Raw genomic sequence first — 20,841 nt, forward strand, 5'->3', positions numbered from 1 at the left:
TGGTAATGAGAAAATTCGGATTGCAGACGAGTCTTTTGCTCCTTATGCGAGAAAGGGACATCTTTCTCCTTTAAGGGTTTAACTTTACAGAATGTGTTGCATGTCCCTAAAATATCTTACAATTTACTATCTATTAGTAAGATAACTAGAGATCTGAACTGTCAAGTCGCTTTCTCACCTGATAATGTTTTCTTTCAGGACTTGAGCTCGGGAACGACGATTGACACTGCCCAGCATAATAGGAGATTCTATTTCCTTAACGATAATGCTTCCTCTAGGAATAGTTATAGGACTAGTTTGTTATCTTCTTGTTTTTCAACTTCTGAAAAAAATTATATGTTATGGCACTTTCGTCTTGGTCACCCGAATTTTCAATATATGAAGTATTTATTTCCCCATTTATTTCATAATGTTGATATCTCCTCTTTGTCTTGTGACGTGTGTATTCGTGCAAAACAGCATCAAGTCACCTTTCTATCTCAGCCCTACAGACCTTCCCAGCCATGTACTCTTATCCATAGTGATGTTTGGGGTCCCTCAAACATCACTACTTCTTCCGAGAAACATTGGTTTGTGACATTTATTGATGATCACACTCATCTTACATGGGTGTTTCTTCTCACTGATAAATCGGAGGTACCATCGATATTCCAACAATTTTATACTACTGTGGAAACTCAGTTTAACACTAAAATTGTCATCCTTCGTAGTGATAATAGTCGTGAGTTCTTTAACAACACCCTTCATGAGTTTCTGACTTCTAAAGGCATTGTCCATCAAAGCTCCTGTGCTTATACCCCTCAACAGAAAGGAGTGGCTGAATGAAAAAATCGTCACCTTATTGAGGTTACACAGTTTCTCATGCTATCCACTTCTCTCCCTTCTTACCTATGGGGAGATGTTCTGACTGCAGCCCATCTTATCAATCAGATGCCTCCCTGTTCTCCAATTCCAAACTCCTCTTGAATGCTTTAAAGAGTCATACCTAACAACGCGTCTTATTCCTGATGTTCCTTTTTGGGTGTTTGGGTGCACTGCCTTTGTCCATAGTCATGGTCCTAATCGCACTAAATTTACCCCTCGTGCTCATAAATGTGTCTTTGTTGGGTATCCTCTTCACCAGCGAGGTTATAAGTGTTTTCATCCATCTTCACGAAAGTGCTTTGTTTCTATGGATGTAACGTTCCTTGAGGATAAACCTTTCTTCCCTATTAGTCATTTTCAGGGGGAGAATACTAGTGAAAAGGCTAACTGGTCCATATCTTTGGTTCCTATTAATCTTCTTCCCAACCCATCTTGCGTACGGATGATACTGTCCTACCTACTAAACAATTCCAATAGATAACATACTACAGGAAGAATCTCAAAAAGGAAATAGTGTCACTTGTTGCTCCACCGGCTCCGATCCATGAATCGGAACCAGCACCAGCTCAAGGTACTCTTATTCCTGATAATACTGATGTATGTGTTGATGGTGATATGTGTGATATGGTTGAGAGTGACAGAACTAATATGATAGTTTCAGAGAATGACAGAGTTGCAGGCAGTGATGAGTCATTAGGAGAAAATGCAAGAGGGTGAGGCTTTGCCTTAGGTAACAGAGTGTGACCACCATCCATTACTATGAGAAAAGGCACCAGGTCATGCACTAAGTATCACATGCATAGCTTTCTATCTTACAGTAATTTGTCTTCTAAGTTTAAGGCATTCACTACTAACTTGGGTACAATAACAATAACATTGGTTCTTCCTAAAGGGCATAAAACTGTTGGGTGCAAATGGGTGTTCACTATAAAGTATAAGTCTAATGGAACTCTTGACAGGTACAAGGCCAGATTGGTGGCTAAAGGGTTTACACAGACCTATGGAATACACTAAAACTTTCTCTCCTGTAACGAAGCTAAATACAGTTCGAGTCCTACTTAGACTAGCCTCTCCATCAACTTGATGTAAAAAATGTTTTTCTAAATGGTGAATTGGAAGAAGAGGTTTATATGAGTCCTCCCCCTGGTTTTGTAGCTCAATTTGACCATCAGGTTTGTAAACTCAGGAAGTCTTTGTATGGTTTGAAACAGTCTCCGAGAGCTTGGTCTGACAAGTTTACTATCTTTGTTAAGTCCCAAGGTTTTACTCATGGGTACTTTGATCACACTTTGTTCACAAAAGGTCAGAATCAGGGAAAATTGTTGTTTTAACTATGTTCGTAGATGATAATGTTTTGTCAGGAGATGATGCTGCTGAGATTATCAGACTTAAAGAAAATGGCTTATGAATTTGAGATTAAGGACCTTAGGAGTCTAAGGTATTTCCTTGGAATGGAGGTAGCGAGATCAAGAGAAGGGATTTCTGTCTCTCAACGGAAATACACCTTTGACTTGTTGAAAGAAACGAGTATGACTAAATGTAGGCCTGCCAACACCTCTGTAGAATTCAATGCTAAGCTAGGAGATTCCGTTGACAAAGTTCTTGTTAATAAAGAATGATACCGGCGTCTAGTGGGAAAATTGATTTACTTATCTCACTCTAGACCAGATATATCATACGCTGTCAGTGTGGTAAGTCAGTTTTTCCAGGCACGCTACGAGGGACATATGGAAGATGTGAATCGGATTCTGAGATACTTAAGAACAACTCCAGGTAAAGGGCTTATGTTCAGGAAAACTGACAGAAAATGCATTAATGCTTACACCGACTTTGATTGGACAGGATCTGTTATAGACAGAAAATCTACCTCTGGGTACTGTACGTTTGTGTGGGGTAGTCTTATTACTTGGAGAAGTAAGAAGCAAGGTGTTGTTGTTAGAAGCAGTGCTGAAGCATAATACAGAGCTATGAATTTGGGAATCTATGAAGAAATCTGGTTGAAGAAAGTTTTGTCGAATCTTCACTAAGACAATAATCTACCTATGAAGCTCTATTGTGATAACAAAGCGGTTATAAGCATAGCCAACAATTCTGTGCAGCATGATAGGACAAAATATATGGAGATCGATAGACACTTTATCAAAGAAAAACTGGACAGTGGCAGTATTTGTATTCCTTACATCCCTTCTAGTCAACAAGTTGTTGATATTCTCACCAAAGGATTATTCAGGCAAAGTTTTGATTCTTGTATTAGCAAGTTAGGTCTAATTAATATCTACGTCCCAACTTGAGGGAGAGAGTTGAAAATAAGGGTCTGTTATGTGTTTAGCCCCAAGGGAATTTTAGTCTTTTTACTTTGCCCTAATTTTTTCCTTTTCTGTATTGGGGTTTTCTAGAGCCTATTTATATCTCTGTCATCTCTTGTATGTAGTGTGCAGAAAATAATAAAAAGTATCCTCATACCATGGTTTTTTTTCCCTGTACTAAGGTTCACGTCAATCCTATGTTCTTTTCTTCTATCTTTTAATAATATATATTAAATAAATTACATAAGATGGTTCCCAACAACAGCATCTTCATAGGCCTGCACAAACCACCTTTTTTACCCACCACTTTGCATCTTGAAACGTGTCCTTGCCTCTCAAAAAGATAGACACCCTAAACTCCAAGTCTATATAGATGGAGAAGAAAAAGGTGCAATAGTGGTAATTATAATTCGAGCATGGAATGACAGGACCCGTGTAACTAATAAGTACAACTATTAGTACAGCTACATAGGGGAGGGGTTAGGAAGTATACAATTGATGATGTGAACACTCAAGATATTAGATTTCAGATTGTTCTACTCATAGACATGGAAAGTCTACATTTCTTGGCTACACATTGAGACATAACTTCACTCTTGTATCCATGCTTCTTTTGGGGAATCCTCTCCAAAAGGATAAAAAGATCCTTTGGCTTAATCATCTTCGAGCTTTTTATTGGAACCTTTGGCTGGAACACAATGCTCACATCTTCACAAATAAAAACAGCAACAAAAACTAGTTTTTTCAATCCACTTCAATCCACTTCTCTTTTGGCACTTACTTGGAACCTTTAGTTGGAACACAATGCCCACGTTTTCACAAATAAGAACTGCAACATAAACTGTGTTTTGGAACTAATCTCTTTTGGCACTTACTTGGAACCTTTAGTTGGAACACAATGCCCACGTTTTCACAAATAAGAACTGCAACATAAACTGTGTTTTGGAACTAATCTCTTTTGGCACTTACTTGGAGCAAATTGTCTCCCCTATAATTATTATCAGATAGGACATCTTTTGTATTCCATTTCATAATATCAATAAAAGTCTTCGTTTCCTATCGAAGAGAGAGAGAGAGCTTGAGTTTAAAAGTTTAGAGGTGAATGGATTTTATTCAAACCAAAAGGGTAGGATCCAAACTTACTTTGCGGTGGTACACCACCCTTTTTCCTTCTGTTAACGCCCCTTTGTAGCTCCTATGTATTTCTTCAAGAGATCCTACCCCTTCCAAAGTTTCCTTATAGCATTATTCTTTGCTGGGATAACAATTTTACTAGCGTATTTTTAAGAGATCCTTTATAGCTCCTATGTATTTCTTCAAGAGAACCTGTGCAATTTTAGGGTGGTGGGAGGAGGGATGTTCACATTTGGAGTCCAAATCCTAGTGAAGGATTTTTTTGTAAATCCTTTTTCGGATTGTTGTTGAATCCTTCGCCCATTTGGGAGTCTATTTTTATGTAGTTTGAAGGATTGAGATTCCTAAGAAAGTTAGATTCTTTACTTGGCAAGTTTTGCTAGGTCGAGTGAACACTTTATAAAGGCTTGCTAGGAGGATGACCTTGCTTGTGGGGCTTATCTACTGTATTCTCTGTCGGAAGGTGGAAGAAGACCTGGATCATCTTCTTCGGACCTATCAATACAAGCGAGTTGTGTGGAGTTGCTTTCTGTAGAAGTTCGATGTACGGATTGCCGGTCAAAGGGACGTTTATGCGACGATCGGAGAGTTCCTCCTTCATCCGCCTTTCGGAGAGAAATGTTGTTTTTTTGTGGTTTGCAGAATTGTGTGCAGTGTTATGGGATATTTGGGGAAAGAGGAACAATAGAGTGTTCAAAGATAGGGATAGGGACCCTTGTGATGTTGGTCCTTAGTGAGGTTTCATGTGTCCCTTTAGGCGTCAATTTCAAAGCTTTTTTGTAAATATTAACTTGGTAACATTTTACTTAGTTGAACCTCTTCCTTTTGTAGGGGTGTTTTCGTGGCCTTACTTTTTTCGTATGCCCTTGTATTTTTTTTCATTTTCTCTCAATGAAAGTTATTGTTTATACCAGAAAAATGGGGGGAAAAGAGGAGGGGGCGTTAAGAAGAAATTAAAAAAGAGCATTACTCCAAATGGATTGACAAACAAATGTCATAAATACATGATTGGAAACTTACCTACATTACTACACTTCTCTCGAGCACAATCCGTTCAAGTTTTTTATAGCAGACCTCAACTTCTTCTTAATCCACATGCTTGAGGTGAGTCAAATACACACCTATGATAGAAATGCTATGACAAGTGAGTTGAAAGAACATTTGAATTGTCCCTAGCAGAAAATGGTGCCTACGTAGACAAGAAACACTCACGTCCAGTTTATGGTGGGAGAAATGCTTACGTCCAAGTAACTCTTGTTAGATGCTGAAAACTATGGTAACAACAAGATTCTTTAGCCTATCTTTGGTGGTGGAACATTAGTCTAGTGGCTTACAAGTTGATTCTACATAACTACACCACCATTCATCTGATAATTTGTATCTCCCAACTACACCAGGCCATGGGTAATTGAAGTAAACTCAAAATAGAAGTTTATTAATTGCAAAATTTTTACTTTCCAACATGAGCTGAGTGGTCAAGGCATCCCTACCTAAGAGGTTTTAGGTTTAAATCTCCCACCCCATATATGATGTAATATTCTCAAATAAAGTTGCAAAACCTATATTTACAAGCTGTAGCAGCCACTAATTTATCTAGGCACAAAAGGAGAATGGGAAAATTATTTCATAGTAAAAACAATACCAGCCCAAGACAAAACCCCAAAGCACATTTACTTTTTCCACATTTTATTATATAAATTAAATAAAAGCAATAAAAATATTTAGTAAGTTCAATAATACACATAATATCACTCCTTTGCCAAAGGAGCTCACAGTTGAGAATAATTCTAGGGACAACCCAACTCATTCTGTTACGAAATTGAGAATTAAAGAATATAAAAGAACGTAAAAAAATAGAGAAAATTGACACATAGATGTACATGGTTCACTAACAATATGTTAGTTACGTCCATGGGCAAAGGGAGAACAATTTTATTAGGGAGAATGTTACAGAAAATATGATATCTGTCAAATAATGTCTATAGGGTTGGAGAGTTTAAATAGTGCACTTCTCTAAACTTTAAGTGAAGGAAAAGAATTAAATAATTAAATATATCAAATACCAATTCTAATTAGGTCTAGGATTCAATGCATTCCAACAAATCCCAATTCTAATTAGGTTTAGGATTCAAGGCATTCTAATAAATCTCCACCTTGACTTCAATTCTCCCACAAATAACAGATGTACTAGATGCAACATAAAACACATTGTCAAATGCACTCAGACTTCTTCCTCATGCCTCAAAATGTCCCATAAGGAACCATTAACAATTCAAAACATTCAGCAAGGCAGTCCAACAAATCTCCACCTTGACTTGAATTCTCTCACAAATAACAAATGTACCAAATACAACATAAAACATATTGTCAGATGTACTCAAACTTCTCCCTCAAACTCAAGGTGGTAGAATGACGAATAACTTAAGTTTGCAAAGAAAAACTTCCAAATCAAATTAGCAGATCTGGCCAGGAAACAGAAACCTATAATGAAGGGAAACAAGAATTTCTAGGCTAGAAACAAAGATCCTTATAGGGAGATCTAAAACAAAACCCACGAACAGCCAATTGGGAGCCACAACCACGAACGGTGCTGGCAAACACCCACAGCAGAAAAAAGAGGTTCCACGAGTTCCAAGAACAAACCACAACGGTAGGAAACTTTCAAATGGCGGCAACCGCGTGGACAGAAAAAACCTTGTATGGGCAACAGGTTTCCTCCGTCGGTTGACGGAGGCAAATAATGCAAAAGGGCTTGGCGGAAATTGTCCCTGAAAAACCGAACTACACTGCAGTTCTATAGATTCTGTTCAGTAGCGACTACGGACAAAACCAAAGCTCAAAAGAACGACCCAACTGTTCAAAACAAGACCCTATATGTTCCCAACAGGCTGACCAAAATTCAACACAATCCAGTAGTTGAAACTTTGGAAATCGACAACTTTGTGGAAGTTGTCCCTGAAAAAAACCGAACTATACTGCAATATTACAGATTCTGTTCAGCAGCGACTACGGACAAAACCAAACATCAAAACAGCGATCCAACCATTGAAAATGAGACCCCATGTGTCCCCAAGAGGCTTCCCAAAATTCAACACGATCCAATGGTTGGAAATCTGGCAATCGACAACTTTGTAGAAGCTGTCCCTGAAAAAATCGAACTACACGGCAGTTTTACAGATTCTGTTCAGCAGCGACTATAGACAAAATCAGAGCTCAAAATGATGATCCAACCGTTCAAAACGAGACCCTATGTGTCCCCAAAAGGCTGGCCAAAATTCAGCACAATCCAATGATTGAAACTCTGGCAGTCGACAATTTTGTGGAAGTTATCCCTGAAAAACCCGTACTGCACTGCTCTCCCGATGAATTTGTCAATTTTTACATTCAAGCGATACATCTTTAATTTTTGAACAAATGCGGAATTTTGAAACCCTAACAAATAGGCTCTGACACCAGTTTGTTACAAAATCGACAATTAAAGAACACAAAAAAACGTTAAAAAAATAGAAAAAGTCGACATACGGATTTACGTGGTTCACTAACAATATGTTAACTACGTCCACAAGGCAAAGGAAGAACAATTTTATTAGAGAGAATGTTACAGAAAATAAAGAATTTGTCAAATAATGTCTATAAGGTTAGAGAGTTTATATAGTGAACTTCTCTAAACCCTAAGTGGAGAAGGAAAAGATTAAATAATTAAATATATGAAATACCAATTCTAATTAGGTTTAGGGTTCAAGGCATACTAACACATTCTTATTGTCATGAAAGTTCTGATGCAACAGGCAGACTCCTTTTTTTTATGCTCCATTTTTTTATGAGAGACTCTTGGTCCGTGATCGTATGAAATTGCAAAAAGACCGAAATAGCCATGAGAGATTACAAATAGCATTTCATTGTCATATGAGGGAAGTAAGGTAAGAAAAACTCTACAAGAACTTCCTCTGGACTGTGACAAGGATAAAAAGGGCATTCATCTGATTAATTGGCAGAAAGTAAAACTTCCAATACATGAAGGGTGTCTCGGACTAACTGATCTCAAGATCAAAAACCAAGGGTCAAAATGGATTTAAAGATTTCACAGGGAAAAGAATGCTCTATGGAGGCGCCTAATCACTGCTAAATATGATTCATCTCTCCTTCCAGAACGAAGCGTTCTAAAGCAATCCAAAGGCGCATGGAAATATATTGTGCAACAGCTGGATTTTATCTTTGATGATGTTGTCAGCATTATTGGAAATGGAGAATCCACTTCCTTTTGGAAAGATAGTTGGGTTCGCATTTCTTCCCTAAAGGAAGCCTTCCTAAGACGTTATGCTTTCTCTAATCACAAGGAAGCATCTATTGCCATTTATGGAGCAGAGAAAATGCTTCATGGAACCTTGGTTTGAGACATCACCTAAATGAACCCAAGATCATTTGAGTGGTCTATTTTATCTCTACCTTGTTACAACCCCAACTAGGCCCATCCTTGGTGGAAGATAATGGAAATGGAACCTTGACAAATTGGGTAACTACAAAGCAAAATCTCTATCACAGCATCTAGCCTCTGAAGGCAGTTTACACAATGCAGACTTGTACAAGAACATTTGGGGGGACCCAATTCCTAAAAATATCAAATTCTATCCCTGAGAAGTTAGCCAAGGAAGCATAAATACAGCTGACATTTTGCTCAAAAAAGCCCCATGGATTGTGTCTGCCCCTAGTTGGTGCGCTTTCTGCCATAAGAGCTGTAAATCCCTCCTACACATCCTGATCACTTGTGATTATGCACAATACTTTTGGACAAGGATCCTGGCAGCCTTCAATTATCACATGGTCTTCCCAAATGATCTTCTCATTCTTCTTCAAATGCTGCTCAATGGCAGCCCATTCAAGAAGGAAAAGGAAATTTTATGGACTTTCATCATCAAAGCCTACCATTAGCTAATTTGGATTGAACAAAACAACTGCATCTTTGAAGACAAAGATTCAGACTTCCCATGTTTTTCTGAATACGTGTTATATATTTCTCTTTCCTGGTGTAAATTCACTCCCTATTTATGTGATTACCACTTTTTTTATGCTACATAGGAACTCACAATCATATTTCCACTCTGCTTTCCAACATCCACCTTGAGGACAATGCAGCTCTTTGGGGATTAAGATAATGATAAACCTCCTACTCCAAGTCTATCATATGCGCTAATTTAGGCATTAATTAACCTTTTACAACTAATTATGGTAACTGAACAGGGGGTGATGTGAGGGGCAATTGTATGATGGGGGTGTGCAAGTCAGGATAGCAGATTTGGGTATTTCATGTACTATAGAAGATCTTAGTAGACCCTCAAATAACCCTATTTTTCTTAGTGAAAAAAATCATATTTTCTTGGAGGAGAGAAAAAAAGAATATAAGAGGCCTCACCTAATGGCCTAGGAAAGGGCTCTGCTCCAAGATACCCTAGTGTATTCTTCACTATTTTGTTAAACAAAATACAAATTCCTAAAACATAACTGAAGAGTCAATGATGCATATGCCATTAAAATGATTAACAAGATAAGAGACTCAACTGTTCAGAAAGATTAATAGTTTGAAAGTATAGCTAGATTCAAATTTGACTAAAGTACAGTGGATAAGAAATGAAACACTTGAAGACTCTGCGCATACATATACAAGTTCTATACAAAATATTCAGAGAAATACACTATGCAACTAATTCTGGCAAAATAGATAGTCATAGTCTATAATAGAATTAATAAGCAAACAATATTACATCTGCCAAGCATACCTTTCCACCTAAAACATCTCGAGCTTCTAGTAAAACAGGTTTGTGGCCAGCATCTGCTAAATATTTTGCTGCCGATAAACCAGCCAATCCTATAGAGTTTAAAAAACATGATTGTACCATTATATATAAAGAAAAGACATAACACATTTTGTAATCGGCATTATCTATCTCATTGTCAATAAGAAGTTAAGTCAAGCTAGGCAAGGAGAGTTCCCGACCTGCACCAGCAATCACTATTTTCAATGGTTTACTGGGACGTGCAGAAGCGCGAAAACTAGCAGATAAGGAAGCTGCTTCAATGAAATTAACAGTATCATCTATCCATGGTCTAGGGTAATCCACGCAAACTACCTGTTCATGAAAAATGATGACAATAACTAATTCCATTCAACAACTACACAAGAAAAAAACATTTTGGACTCTCAACGAAGACAAACCTTTAGTGGTAGGTTTCCCTTAGATAGTTTCCTACTAACATGTCTGCCAGATGCTTTCAAGCCATCGCCCACAATCTCACTACCCCAAAACGCTAAAGCATTGCTTTTCTTACAACTTAATGGAGAAAAGCATCTCGAGGTTGCTTTTGAATTACCTTTTTCCCACCTCAAGTTCAGAGCAGAGACAGACCCACATAGTGACATTTCACCAAAATCCCACTTCCCACAACTAAATCTTAGCTCCAATCCTTTCAATACACAAGCTCAGAAACAGAAGAAGACAACCATTAATCCCTCCACCAAATTACGACCAGAAATCACTTGTAGGCTTCTAGAATGGTCTATTTCCTCAGTGTCAGGCCTGAATATCAACCCAATTCCAACTCCAAAGACACTAGAAGCACATAAACGGTATACCCCAGAGCAATAACTCCAATTCTCCAGTCACCTCGGTTCTAAAATACAACCAGAACAAAAAATTACAATAAAAACAACAAAGTTCATCAATTCCACGAAAAGGGTATATGAATTATCCAAAGTAAACATTGAAATTGAAGTGGGGAAGAAAGAAGAAAAGGGGTATGACCAAAACCCATGAAAAAAAATTCTCACTTACCTGCGGAGAAATGGATTAGAGGAGTACGCAAGCACTGGAATTGTGCTCAATGGAGAGTGGTAGTTATAGTGGCGTATATGGGCAAAGCACTTTTTCTTTCACATACTGAAAATGGGGAGTTTCCATTTTTGCCTCTTATCTACCATTGTGATGAAAGGCTGTTTGGTCGTTTCCCAACTACGTGGCTTTTGCCTGCCTTGAAGAATATTCTCGTTAGTTGTTTTCTTTATGGAGAAAAATTAAAAAGATGACCTTATAACTTTTAATATTTTAAATCCACGCTTTCTGTTACACCATACATATTATGTGTCGTATGTAACAATGTTAGTCAAAAAAATCGCAAAAGCAATGAGGTTAGCATGAACTCATTCTCTTGAAGTTAGAAGTTTAAGTTATCGTTTTGTACTATAATAAAGTAAGAGAGACCCAAACTTACGTGTTGTTATAACAATTGAGCTAAAATATTCAAGTTGACTTGTATTCGTTGTAGATTTATATTATAGATATATCTAAAATTTTATTTTTAATTAGTACTAATATATTGTTGATACATTGATGTTATATTTTAAAAGAACTTGACTGATTGTCGTTAGAGTATTAAATTTATATTGACATATCGACATTTTCTTGATATATTTCTCATGTTTATGGAGTCGCCATCGACATAAGAGTGAACCGATATTTCTATAATATTGTAAAAAAAACATCTATGAAACATAAGAAAATAAGCAACAAATATTACGAATGTGAGTATAATATAAATAATAGATATTTTAACTTATTTAAAAAGTGTAAAATGCGGCAAAGTGAGCATACCTCACATGGTGTATGACTTAGCGACCAAAAGATTGGGTGTTCAAATTTCTCAACCTCGATTGTACTAAAATAGTGTAACATGTTAATCTATTTTTTAAAATCTTTTACTTTGTTGCAACTTTTTTAGAAATTTTTATTGATAACATTTTATCGGTATTTTTTAAAAATTAACTGAGACTTCAATATTTTTATCGATATCGACATGTTACGTCTTGGTTACTTGAAATTTAGTTTCAAATGAGTATTGATATATATTACTTATGATATACTTCCATTCATATATCATCTATAACATCATTTATACACTACTATTCATATCAATGAATTACATATATTTGATACATAATTGATACGCTTCTCTTTTATATATTTTATATTGAGTATATCAATGTCGTATGTTCCTCATTGATAGACTACAATTTATTATGTAGCTGATATATGTACATATAACATTATTGACGCAGTTTATAGCCTTCTTTATACAACACAAGCTATTAGTAAATATGTCAACAGTTTTTTTAAGATGACAATTAATTAAATACAATTTATTGACATACATGGTTACATTACAATTAACTAACGAACCTATCATTAATAGGTACATCAAATGAGTTTAAGACACATCATTGATATACCTCACTTTATGTATCATATTGATACATCGTATTGATATATCTATATCAAATAGACATAAGGCTACCATTGATGTATTTTATATTTAATATATATATATAAATTAACAAATGTTGACTTTTTGGCCTTTAATTTTAATTAATTAATTAATATTTTGATGATAACAAATCTTCTCTTATTCACTAACAACTTTGGTGTTTTGAAGTGTCCATTGCGTAGAGGTCGGAACAATGATTCCAATGCAATTTGAATCACTTAAATCGGAGCTCAAACGAAGAAGATATAGGTGAAATAAGCTTAACGGAAACAACTGAGTTGATGACGTGGTAGATTATTTTTCATCAAAGTGAACCAATTGAAAGGTGCCACTTTGAGCAATTGATGAGTGATGCATGGTGGACTTTTGATTTTTGGATTGGTTTTAAAAAGAAAATGAATTTAATATTATTTTATGTTTATGTCTAATATGGGTGTTTAAAAAACCCGATGACTTGAAAAAACCAATCAATCCAACCCAATCTATGTGGTTTTGGTTGGGTTATCACATCTTTTGGGTTGGATTGGATTCAAAAAACGAAATTTTATAGTTTGGGTTGGTTCCTGGATTCACCTAATATAACCCAAACGAATCTAAACCTTATTATTAACTTTAAAAAAAATTGTAACTTATAATATAATTATTTATACATATGTTAATTTTAATTTTATTTGATTTGATGATTTTCTTTTAATAATTTATTCTCCAACAACTCTTAAAGATGGTTTCTTAATACTTTATAAAGAAAATTTTCATTATATAAATTGAAACTGAGTTGTTAATATTAATTCAATCTATGAAAATAATTCAATCAGATTTTTGCGTATTTATATTTTACTTCTTTTTAGAACAAAATTTTAAATAAATGACTCGAGGAACCCAAACCAACCCAACCCAAATATTTCATGGTTGGGTTAGGATTATTTTTTTTAATAAGAGTTATTTGGGTTGAAGAAATTCACATCTCGCACAATTGAGTTGAGACTAAAAAGTCTTTAAACTTAACCCAACCCAACCTGCGAACACCCCTAATGTCTAATGGCTAGTTTTAGACATATAATGTACCTTTGGTTTTTGTTGGATTTTTAAAAAGAAAATAAATTTAATGTTATTTTTTATTTGGGTGGCTAGTTGTTAAAAAAAAAAAAAAAAAAAAAAAAAAACTTCACTATTGATTTTTCTTTTTGATCAAGATTTAAAGACTCAAATTGAATTTGGTTTCTCCTCTTCCCTCTCTTTTTAAACTTATCTTCTTCTCTAAAATTACATAACAGAATGTCATGATTTTCAATTCTATCAAAAAACATAAAGCCTCCATTGTTGCTCTCTCCAAGCTTCAATATTTCTTCTTTTCATCTTTTTCTTGAGAGAGATATTTTATGTTGTGAAGATTAATTTGTTGTGTGCTACAACTTGTAAATCCACACCATTGAGAGAGTTGTAAATGTACTCTTTAATTTTTTTTTTCAAACTTTTGTAAAGGTTGCTCTTGATCCCGGAAAAAGAGTTGTTGTAACGGTTTGATCGTCAACTATGGAAATGATCGAGTTTGTTCTTGTGTCTATAAAAAGAACGTTATAGCAGTTCAACTCTAAGCTTTGGAAAGAGTCAAAAACTTCTAATGAGTGCCCAAGATGAGCTTGAGAAATTGATGTAAGCCGGTTGTGCCGAACCACTATAAAATTTCTGGTGTTAATTTTTCTATCTCTCTTCTACTTGAACTTTGCAACTAATTTGTTGTTATACTTTAATGCATGAAATTTAACTGTTTTTTGTACAAATGAGCCCTTTTTGGGGGGCAAACGAAAAATGGGTACCCTTTTGAAAACTATGAATTTTGGCCTTCTGCTTATGTCATCACTATATAAAATTATCACTTTAACCCTAAATGCATTCTTCTTCTATTTTCTTCGTTTTGCAGCATTTTTTTTCTTTTTCCTTTTTTTTAGTTTCTTCTTCTTCCCTTTTCCTTTTTTTTCAACGATTCTTTTTTTTTTTTTCTTTTTTTGCATTTTTCTCTATGCATTTCTTCTTTCTTTTTTTTTTTTTTTAACTTTGGTTCTTTCTTCTACATTTGTTCTTTTTTTCCCTTTTTTCTGCGTTTTTTTTTCTTTTTTTTTTTTTTTGTTTCTTTGCATCAAACATCAAACATAGAGTATATAGCATTAGAGCATCAAGCATCAAGTGAACTTCTAAATCGAGCATAGAGCATACAATATAGAGCGTGGAGTGTCAAGGATCGAGTAGCATATAGCTAGTATATAGCATGAAGCATTTAACATAGAGCATAGAGCTTAATGCATCAAGCATCTAATATCGAGGATCGAGGATCGAGTTGCATGTAGTTAATATATAACATAAAGCATAGAGCATCAAACATCGAGCATCAAGCATCAAGTATCGAGGATCGAGGATCGAGTATCAAGTATCAAGAAAATATATGAATCACCACGATGTTGAGTTGTATGTTCTAAAACTTGCAGTTTGTAATCTTTGAACATACTCTATTTTGCAATAAAGTTGTTATTAAGGTTTATTCAATAAAATTGTTATTGAACATGTAAAGCCTAAATCGAATAAATTAAACAAACCCCTACTCATGCTTAAACTTTATGTGGAGACATAAAAGAGGATCGAGTTTGAGTATATAGCCAAAACGGTCTATAAATAAGGATAGCATTGGGTACCCTGTCTCTGGGACACTATGGATGCGACCCGCTTTGTATTTGATACAAACGATATGATCCCAAAATCGTTCATGTGGAAAGACATGCGAGTGGGGGCATTCTATGCAAAAGATGTTTTCATAAAACTGGACCACGAAATAGTCACTTTTCCTTATAATGTCGTTTACTGTTAAAACTAACTATTTCAACCTAGTGACCTAAGGTAACTTGATCTTAATCCTAAGCTAACTATAAACTTCTATTTATTTGGAATTATCCTTTAATTTGCATGAGTGAGAGTGGCTCTACATCGCCGCTCAATAAGCCTCCTATTTTAGGGGTAAGACCAAGTAGATAGTTGGGGACATAGTCCTGCAAAATGGAATTCGCTCTTACCCGTTTTAGGGATAGTAAATAGGTTTTTCCCTTAAGTACCGACTTCTAATCTTAAACAAGGGGCCCCTGCCCTCTCTATGACTAAGAGTGATTCAGTTTATTAGTAGAATCATAAATCAATTGTTCATTAATAGATCAATGGAGACTTAAGGAGCAAAAAGTATTACAAGGGTAAAACGGTAATTTTGACCAAACTGTTAATACGAATGACTTGTGAAGGATTGACTTACTAATTATGGTTAAATTAAGTGGATAGAAATATATCTACAATGAGGAGAGTGCAACTACTTAGTTATAGTGGAGTGTCTCGGTAGTTAACAAACATAGATTAATTCGGTTAAAGAAGTTTAGCTAATTGATCTCAAATTGTTGGAGCTCATGATCTGTAGGTCCATTAGGTCCATCTACTAGCTCGTAAATTGATTAAACATTAGAATAACGTGTTGAGGGAATTTGAAATGTCCAAATTCATATTAGGGTTTGGATTATTATATGCGATATAATTAGCATTTAATTATCTAATTAAGCGTAAGTGGAGAGTTAAAAATATTTTAATTTGATTTAAATATTATACATACATATATATATATATATATATATTGATTCATATTTTGATTAGATGTTTTATTAATTTAATATTTGATATTAAATTAATTTTAAACTAATTAATTAAATTATTTAATTATTTTTAAATGGAAAGTGGGTTTTCTCATATGTTCCATTCTTCTTCCGCCTAATCAATCTTTTTAGTGCATTATTAAGTGTCATTTTATGTCTAATCTCACTTGCATGTTATTATTTTATAAAAGAATAAGTTTTAATAAGATTAATTCTTCATGCAATTTCACAAAATTGAGAAGAAATATTATGGTTTTGAGATTTCTGCACTTTTCACTCTCCAACTCCAAATTTCACCTCTAATCCATCTCAATTTGAGTTCTATAATGTAAATTTTGATAGGTATGATTGATGATGTTCTATGCTCGAAATGATGCGATACTACCGCTAGATATGCGTTAATGATGGATGTTCACGTAGTATGTCATGCATTGTCACAAGTTTCCTTACGATAGAACCAAGTGTAATTCCAACACAAGTTTCTTGGTATGATCCAAGGTCGAACACGGGGACCGATTTAGGTTATTGTGGTTTGTTCATGATATATGCAACCAGGTTTTCAATCTTTAAAAATGTGTTTGTACAGGTATATAAATTGCGATAAAATAAAGTAAAGCAGTAAAGATGCGATAATAAAATGAAATACAATAAACCTAAGCTAGATGATACAAGATACAGGCTTCATATTACAAGATGCTGGGGTCAAGGCTGGATGTGAAAGTTGTGCAAAGACGTGGAATGCGGCGGCAAGTCTTATGAACAGAACAGAAAGAAAAAGACAAAGAATATAACAACGCAAGTTCTCAATTGCGTTGAAGCTACAAATGTTGTTCCGCTCTTCTCTTGGCATACACCTTTCAGTGATTGGCCGCGCTCCCACATGTCTGTGGTGAAACAGAGACTAACGTAATGAACGCAAGGTTGCTTCCATGTCTAGAAGTACTACTCGCTTTAGTTAACGCATTCTTCTAACCTTCTCTCGTAGGTGGAATGGTATCTTCACTTTTGTTCTCACATGTGAAGATGTCGTCTAGCATGTCTTAGCTAAACACATTTTATATCTTTAACACAGACTAAGTACTTGGTTAATTCATATTGCTTATCAGGGAACTAGGAAGACATCATGGAGAAAATGATTAATTATGAAACCCGGATTTCTATTTTCCTTACTTTAAGCAAGTGTTAAAAGGAAATTAACTAAGTGAAAAGTTAAATCCTAAGTTAAGGGGAGGGAAATTTCTAAGTATTAAGTAGATTTTCTTTAAATAAATTTAAGTTGAGCTTTAATTGGTAAAATTATGATGAATTTGAATAATAAGTAGTGTTGATGAGAAGTTAGTGTGGAATGGTGTAAGTAGAATGGGGATTTGAAAAAGAAAATATGGATTAAAGTTTGAAAACATTTGGGAATAATTTGGCCCAAGGAGAAATTTTATCGTGATATATGCGTGTTGTGCAATTCAAGCACTAGAAGGCAGTGACTAGTGGACAAATTCGTGTTAGAAAATTGCAACGGAGACAACAAATGTTGCAGTAAAAGTCTAGAGCGACGATCAATTGAGAGTGAGATCAGCGAAGATCGTTGAGAGCAAAGATCATGAGATCGAGACACCTAGCAAGAAAGCTGGAGAAGAGCGAGACTAAGCGAGAAAGCTGGAGAGAGCGAGTAGTGGAAGAGAAAATTTGGAAGTTAGAAAGCTGGAGGAGTTGTAGATTGGGAGTAGAGCAAGACCACGCGAGATTTGCTTGGAATAGAGGAGATGTGAAGAGAGCGAATTTTGAGCGAGAAAGTGGGAGAGATGTGATGAAGAGCATGCAGAAGATGGACGCAGAGGCAGCGAGATGTTAAAGCACCTACTCTGTGGAGAGCAGATATAGAGCGAGAAGTGCCTATGCGTTAGCCTTGTTTGTCCAATTCGATTACGTCATGCCCACGCTCTCGCATATTGCATTGAACGGTCCGACGTAAGTCTCTGGGCGATTGTATTTTTGGACGGCGTTGGGTTGTGGATTAATGCAATTAAAAACTCTAATTTGAATTACCTAAACAAAGCCTTTATAAGAGCTAAGATAGAAGAACGTAAATTAAAATCTAAGGTGTCCCGATTAAGAGAAATTCTTTAACCCTATAGTAAAATTGTGTTGGAAAAAAAAATAAAATAGAATTGTGTGTTTTTTTGGGATAGAGACATTCATTGACCAGTTGGTATAGTCAGCTTAATGTTGATAAAAGGGAGATAATTTGGCCATAGCAGCCCAAGTAGGTGCTGTATCGTCCACGAGACATTGAAATCACCTATAAATTAGGGTATGTTGGGATTCATTTCAATCACACAAAAGTCATAAATTTGTAAGAGAAGGTGAGAGGGCAGGAGGGTTCAGAGAATGTGTCGAACTTTCGGACGGGAGATTCTTCCAATCTACTCATTTGAATGTTCGTTTTGGAGTGGATCTAAATTCATCTGAAATTTTCTTAGAAGTCTTAGTTTTTTCAGATAGTAGTGGTTACGGTAGTGAATAAGGCTCAAAGTGATACTGGGCTGGAGGTTGAGAAGAAGGTCTAGAAGTGGTCAAGACTGTTAGGATCAGTCTGAGCTAGTCTTGAACATTTTGAGATTCCCGGCCATAACATCTTAAGAAATTCTGAGGTTGAAAATTTAGAATGAAGATTCTTATAGAACAATTTTAGAATAATGTTTGTTAGAAGAAAGTATTTCCAATAAGGTACGAAACTATGAGTTAATTCTTAAGTTGTAGTTGATATCTGGAGTTCTTAGGGGTGAAAAAGGGACCCGAGGAGCTACTAGATGTGAAAATTCTAAAGAGTTTAAGTGTGAGTGGCCTATAAATGTTTCCGAAGCTTAAAACATTTTTATTAACTATTTTGATTACAACTATTTAACAAAAAGCATGTTTAACGAAAATAATTCTCATGCCTATCTAGTTTTATATAAGTGGTTTGTTCTCAAGCAAGTTTGAATTGTGATTTGAACGGCATGCAATATTGTTGAAAAAACTATTTACATATTGTATATGTAATTGATTTTTATCCAGCAATGGCATTACCATTCGTTTAAAAAGTTCATGTTTGTTATATGTGTTATATGTCTTGTATCATTTGCTTTAAAGAGAAAAGTTGTTTATAAATATTTTGGTAATTTGCGATGCCGTTAAGTGACATAGGAGATAGGCATCCACTTTCCAACTAGTATTAACTGAATGTACATAGGGAAAAGGTTAATCTTATTGGTAACTTGTTGGGAAGTTACGTTTGAGAAGGTACTTGAAGCACGGGATAACTGAAGTATTCGTTTTGGAGAAGGTATCCTAGTAGCTCGATACTGAAGTACAAGGAGAAGGTATCTGAGCAGTAGTACCTAATGTGGCCACAGGTGAATAAAGTCAGAGATTGAGCAAAAGGATGTTGGGATTATTTTACCAGTTATACAGTACTTTGATTTGAGAAATTATTTTACTGTTTTATATTTAAAACAGCTTTATATAATTTATGCTTGGAAAATATTTATACTGCAAAAGTTTATATTTCAGATAAAACTATTTTCTGAAATTATGCATGAGAATTTACTATGTCTATTAAGGGTTTGATACATTACTATGTCTATTAAGGGTTTGATACATGGTGGGTGAATGAAAAGACAGAGAATGGTATATGAAAGCTATCGAAACATTTAATATGTCTATTAAGGGTTTGATACATGGTGGGTGAATGAAAAGAGAATGAGAAAGTGAAATACAATGATGAAAGAAATAGAACAGATAAAAACAAGTGTCAATGTCGTGGCACTAATTCGATGGAGATCTGCTTGCCAGATAGGATGGATTTGATGGTAGGAAGAGCTTCCCTCTCAGGCTTGCTCCACCAGTAGCAGGGATCTTTGCACAGAGCTTTCAATCAGGTGTTTGACAAATTGGTTCTAAGATTCACCTCTCGGCCTTATCTCGTCTTCTTCCCGGATTTCTTCACTTAAGCACTCAGCTCAGTCTTTTCTCTCAACAGTTTTGCAGCATTTACCCCGTATCCCGTAGCATTCGTTTTCTCTAAAATCTATGGGGTATTTATAGGTGCAGGTCTTTGACTCCGGCCTTGTGGTCCCCATTGATGGTTATGGTAATTTCGAAGATGGAGGGATATTATTCCTTCTGTTATGCAATCAGACCGTCAATTCTGCACAACCGTTAGTTGTACACATGTCTCAATCCTCCGCTTTTGCATTGCTCAACTGCATCTTTCGATAATAGATTCGCATGCGGTGTTGTTTTTATTACCTCATGCGGTTGCACACAGCTCTAGATCGACTATCGCATTGCACCGTCATTGCGGTAATCGTCTCTTCCTTGTTGACTGACGGGCGCAATGTGACAGAGATGCGTTGATCAGTTTCTCATGAGCCTTGAGCACAAGCGGTGACTTGGTCTCCTGCAAAACAGAGTAAAATTCGGCTTGTCTTCCATCTTTATGGTGTTAGTGGGTGTAATTGCAAACATTTATAATTATTGTAATACTAGGCTAATTTTCATACAAT

The 20,841-nt window shown here is 35.5% G+C and overlaps 1 protein-coding gene across 1 annotated transcript in view; it reads right to left on the reverse strand.

The window, feature by feature from the left end:
• Positions 1-11,327, reverse strand: part of LOC120085447 (15-cis-phytoene desaturase, chloroplastic/chromoplastic) — a 29,099-nt gene extending 17,772 nt beyond the window's left edge. Inside the window, exons 1-4 of the mRNA XM_039041409.1 lie at positions 11,132-11,327; positions 10,516-10,970; positions 10,297-10,429; positions 10,079-10,167 (exon numbers count right to left, since the gene is read on the reverse strand). Of these exons, the coding sequence (XP_038897337.1) occupies positions 10,079-10,167; positions 10,297-10,429; positions 10,516-10,719 (426 nt within the window). The 5' untranslated portion in view covers positions 10,720-10,970; positions 11,132-11,327. The remainder of the gene's footprint in view (positions 1-10,078; positions 10,168-10,296; positions 10,430-10,515; positions 10,971-11,131) is intronic.
• Positions 11,328-20,841: the final 9,514 nt, after the last annotated feature.

The sequence above is a fragment of the Benincasa hispida genome, chromosome 1, assembly GCF_009727055.1.
Source record: "Benincasa hispida cultivar B227 chromosome 1, ASM972705v1, whole genome shotgun sequence".
NCBI lineage: Eukaryota > Viridiplantae > Streptophyta > Magnoliopsida > Cucurbitales > Cucurbitaceae > Benincasa > Benincasa hispida.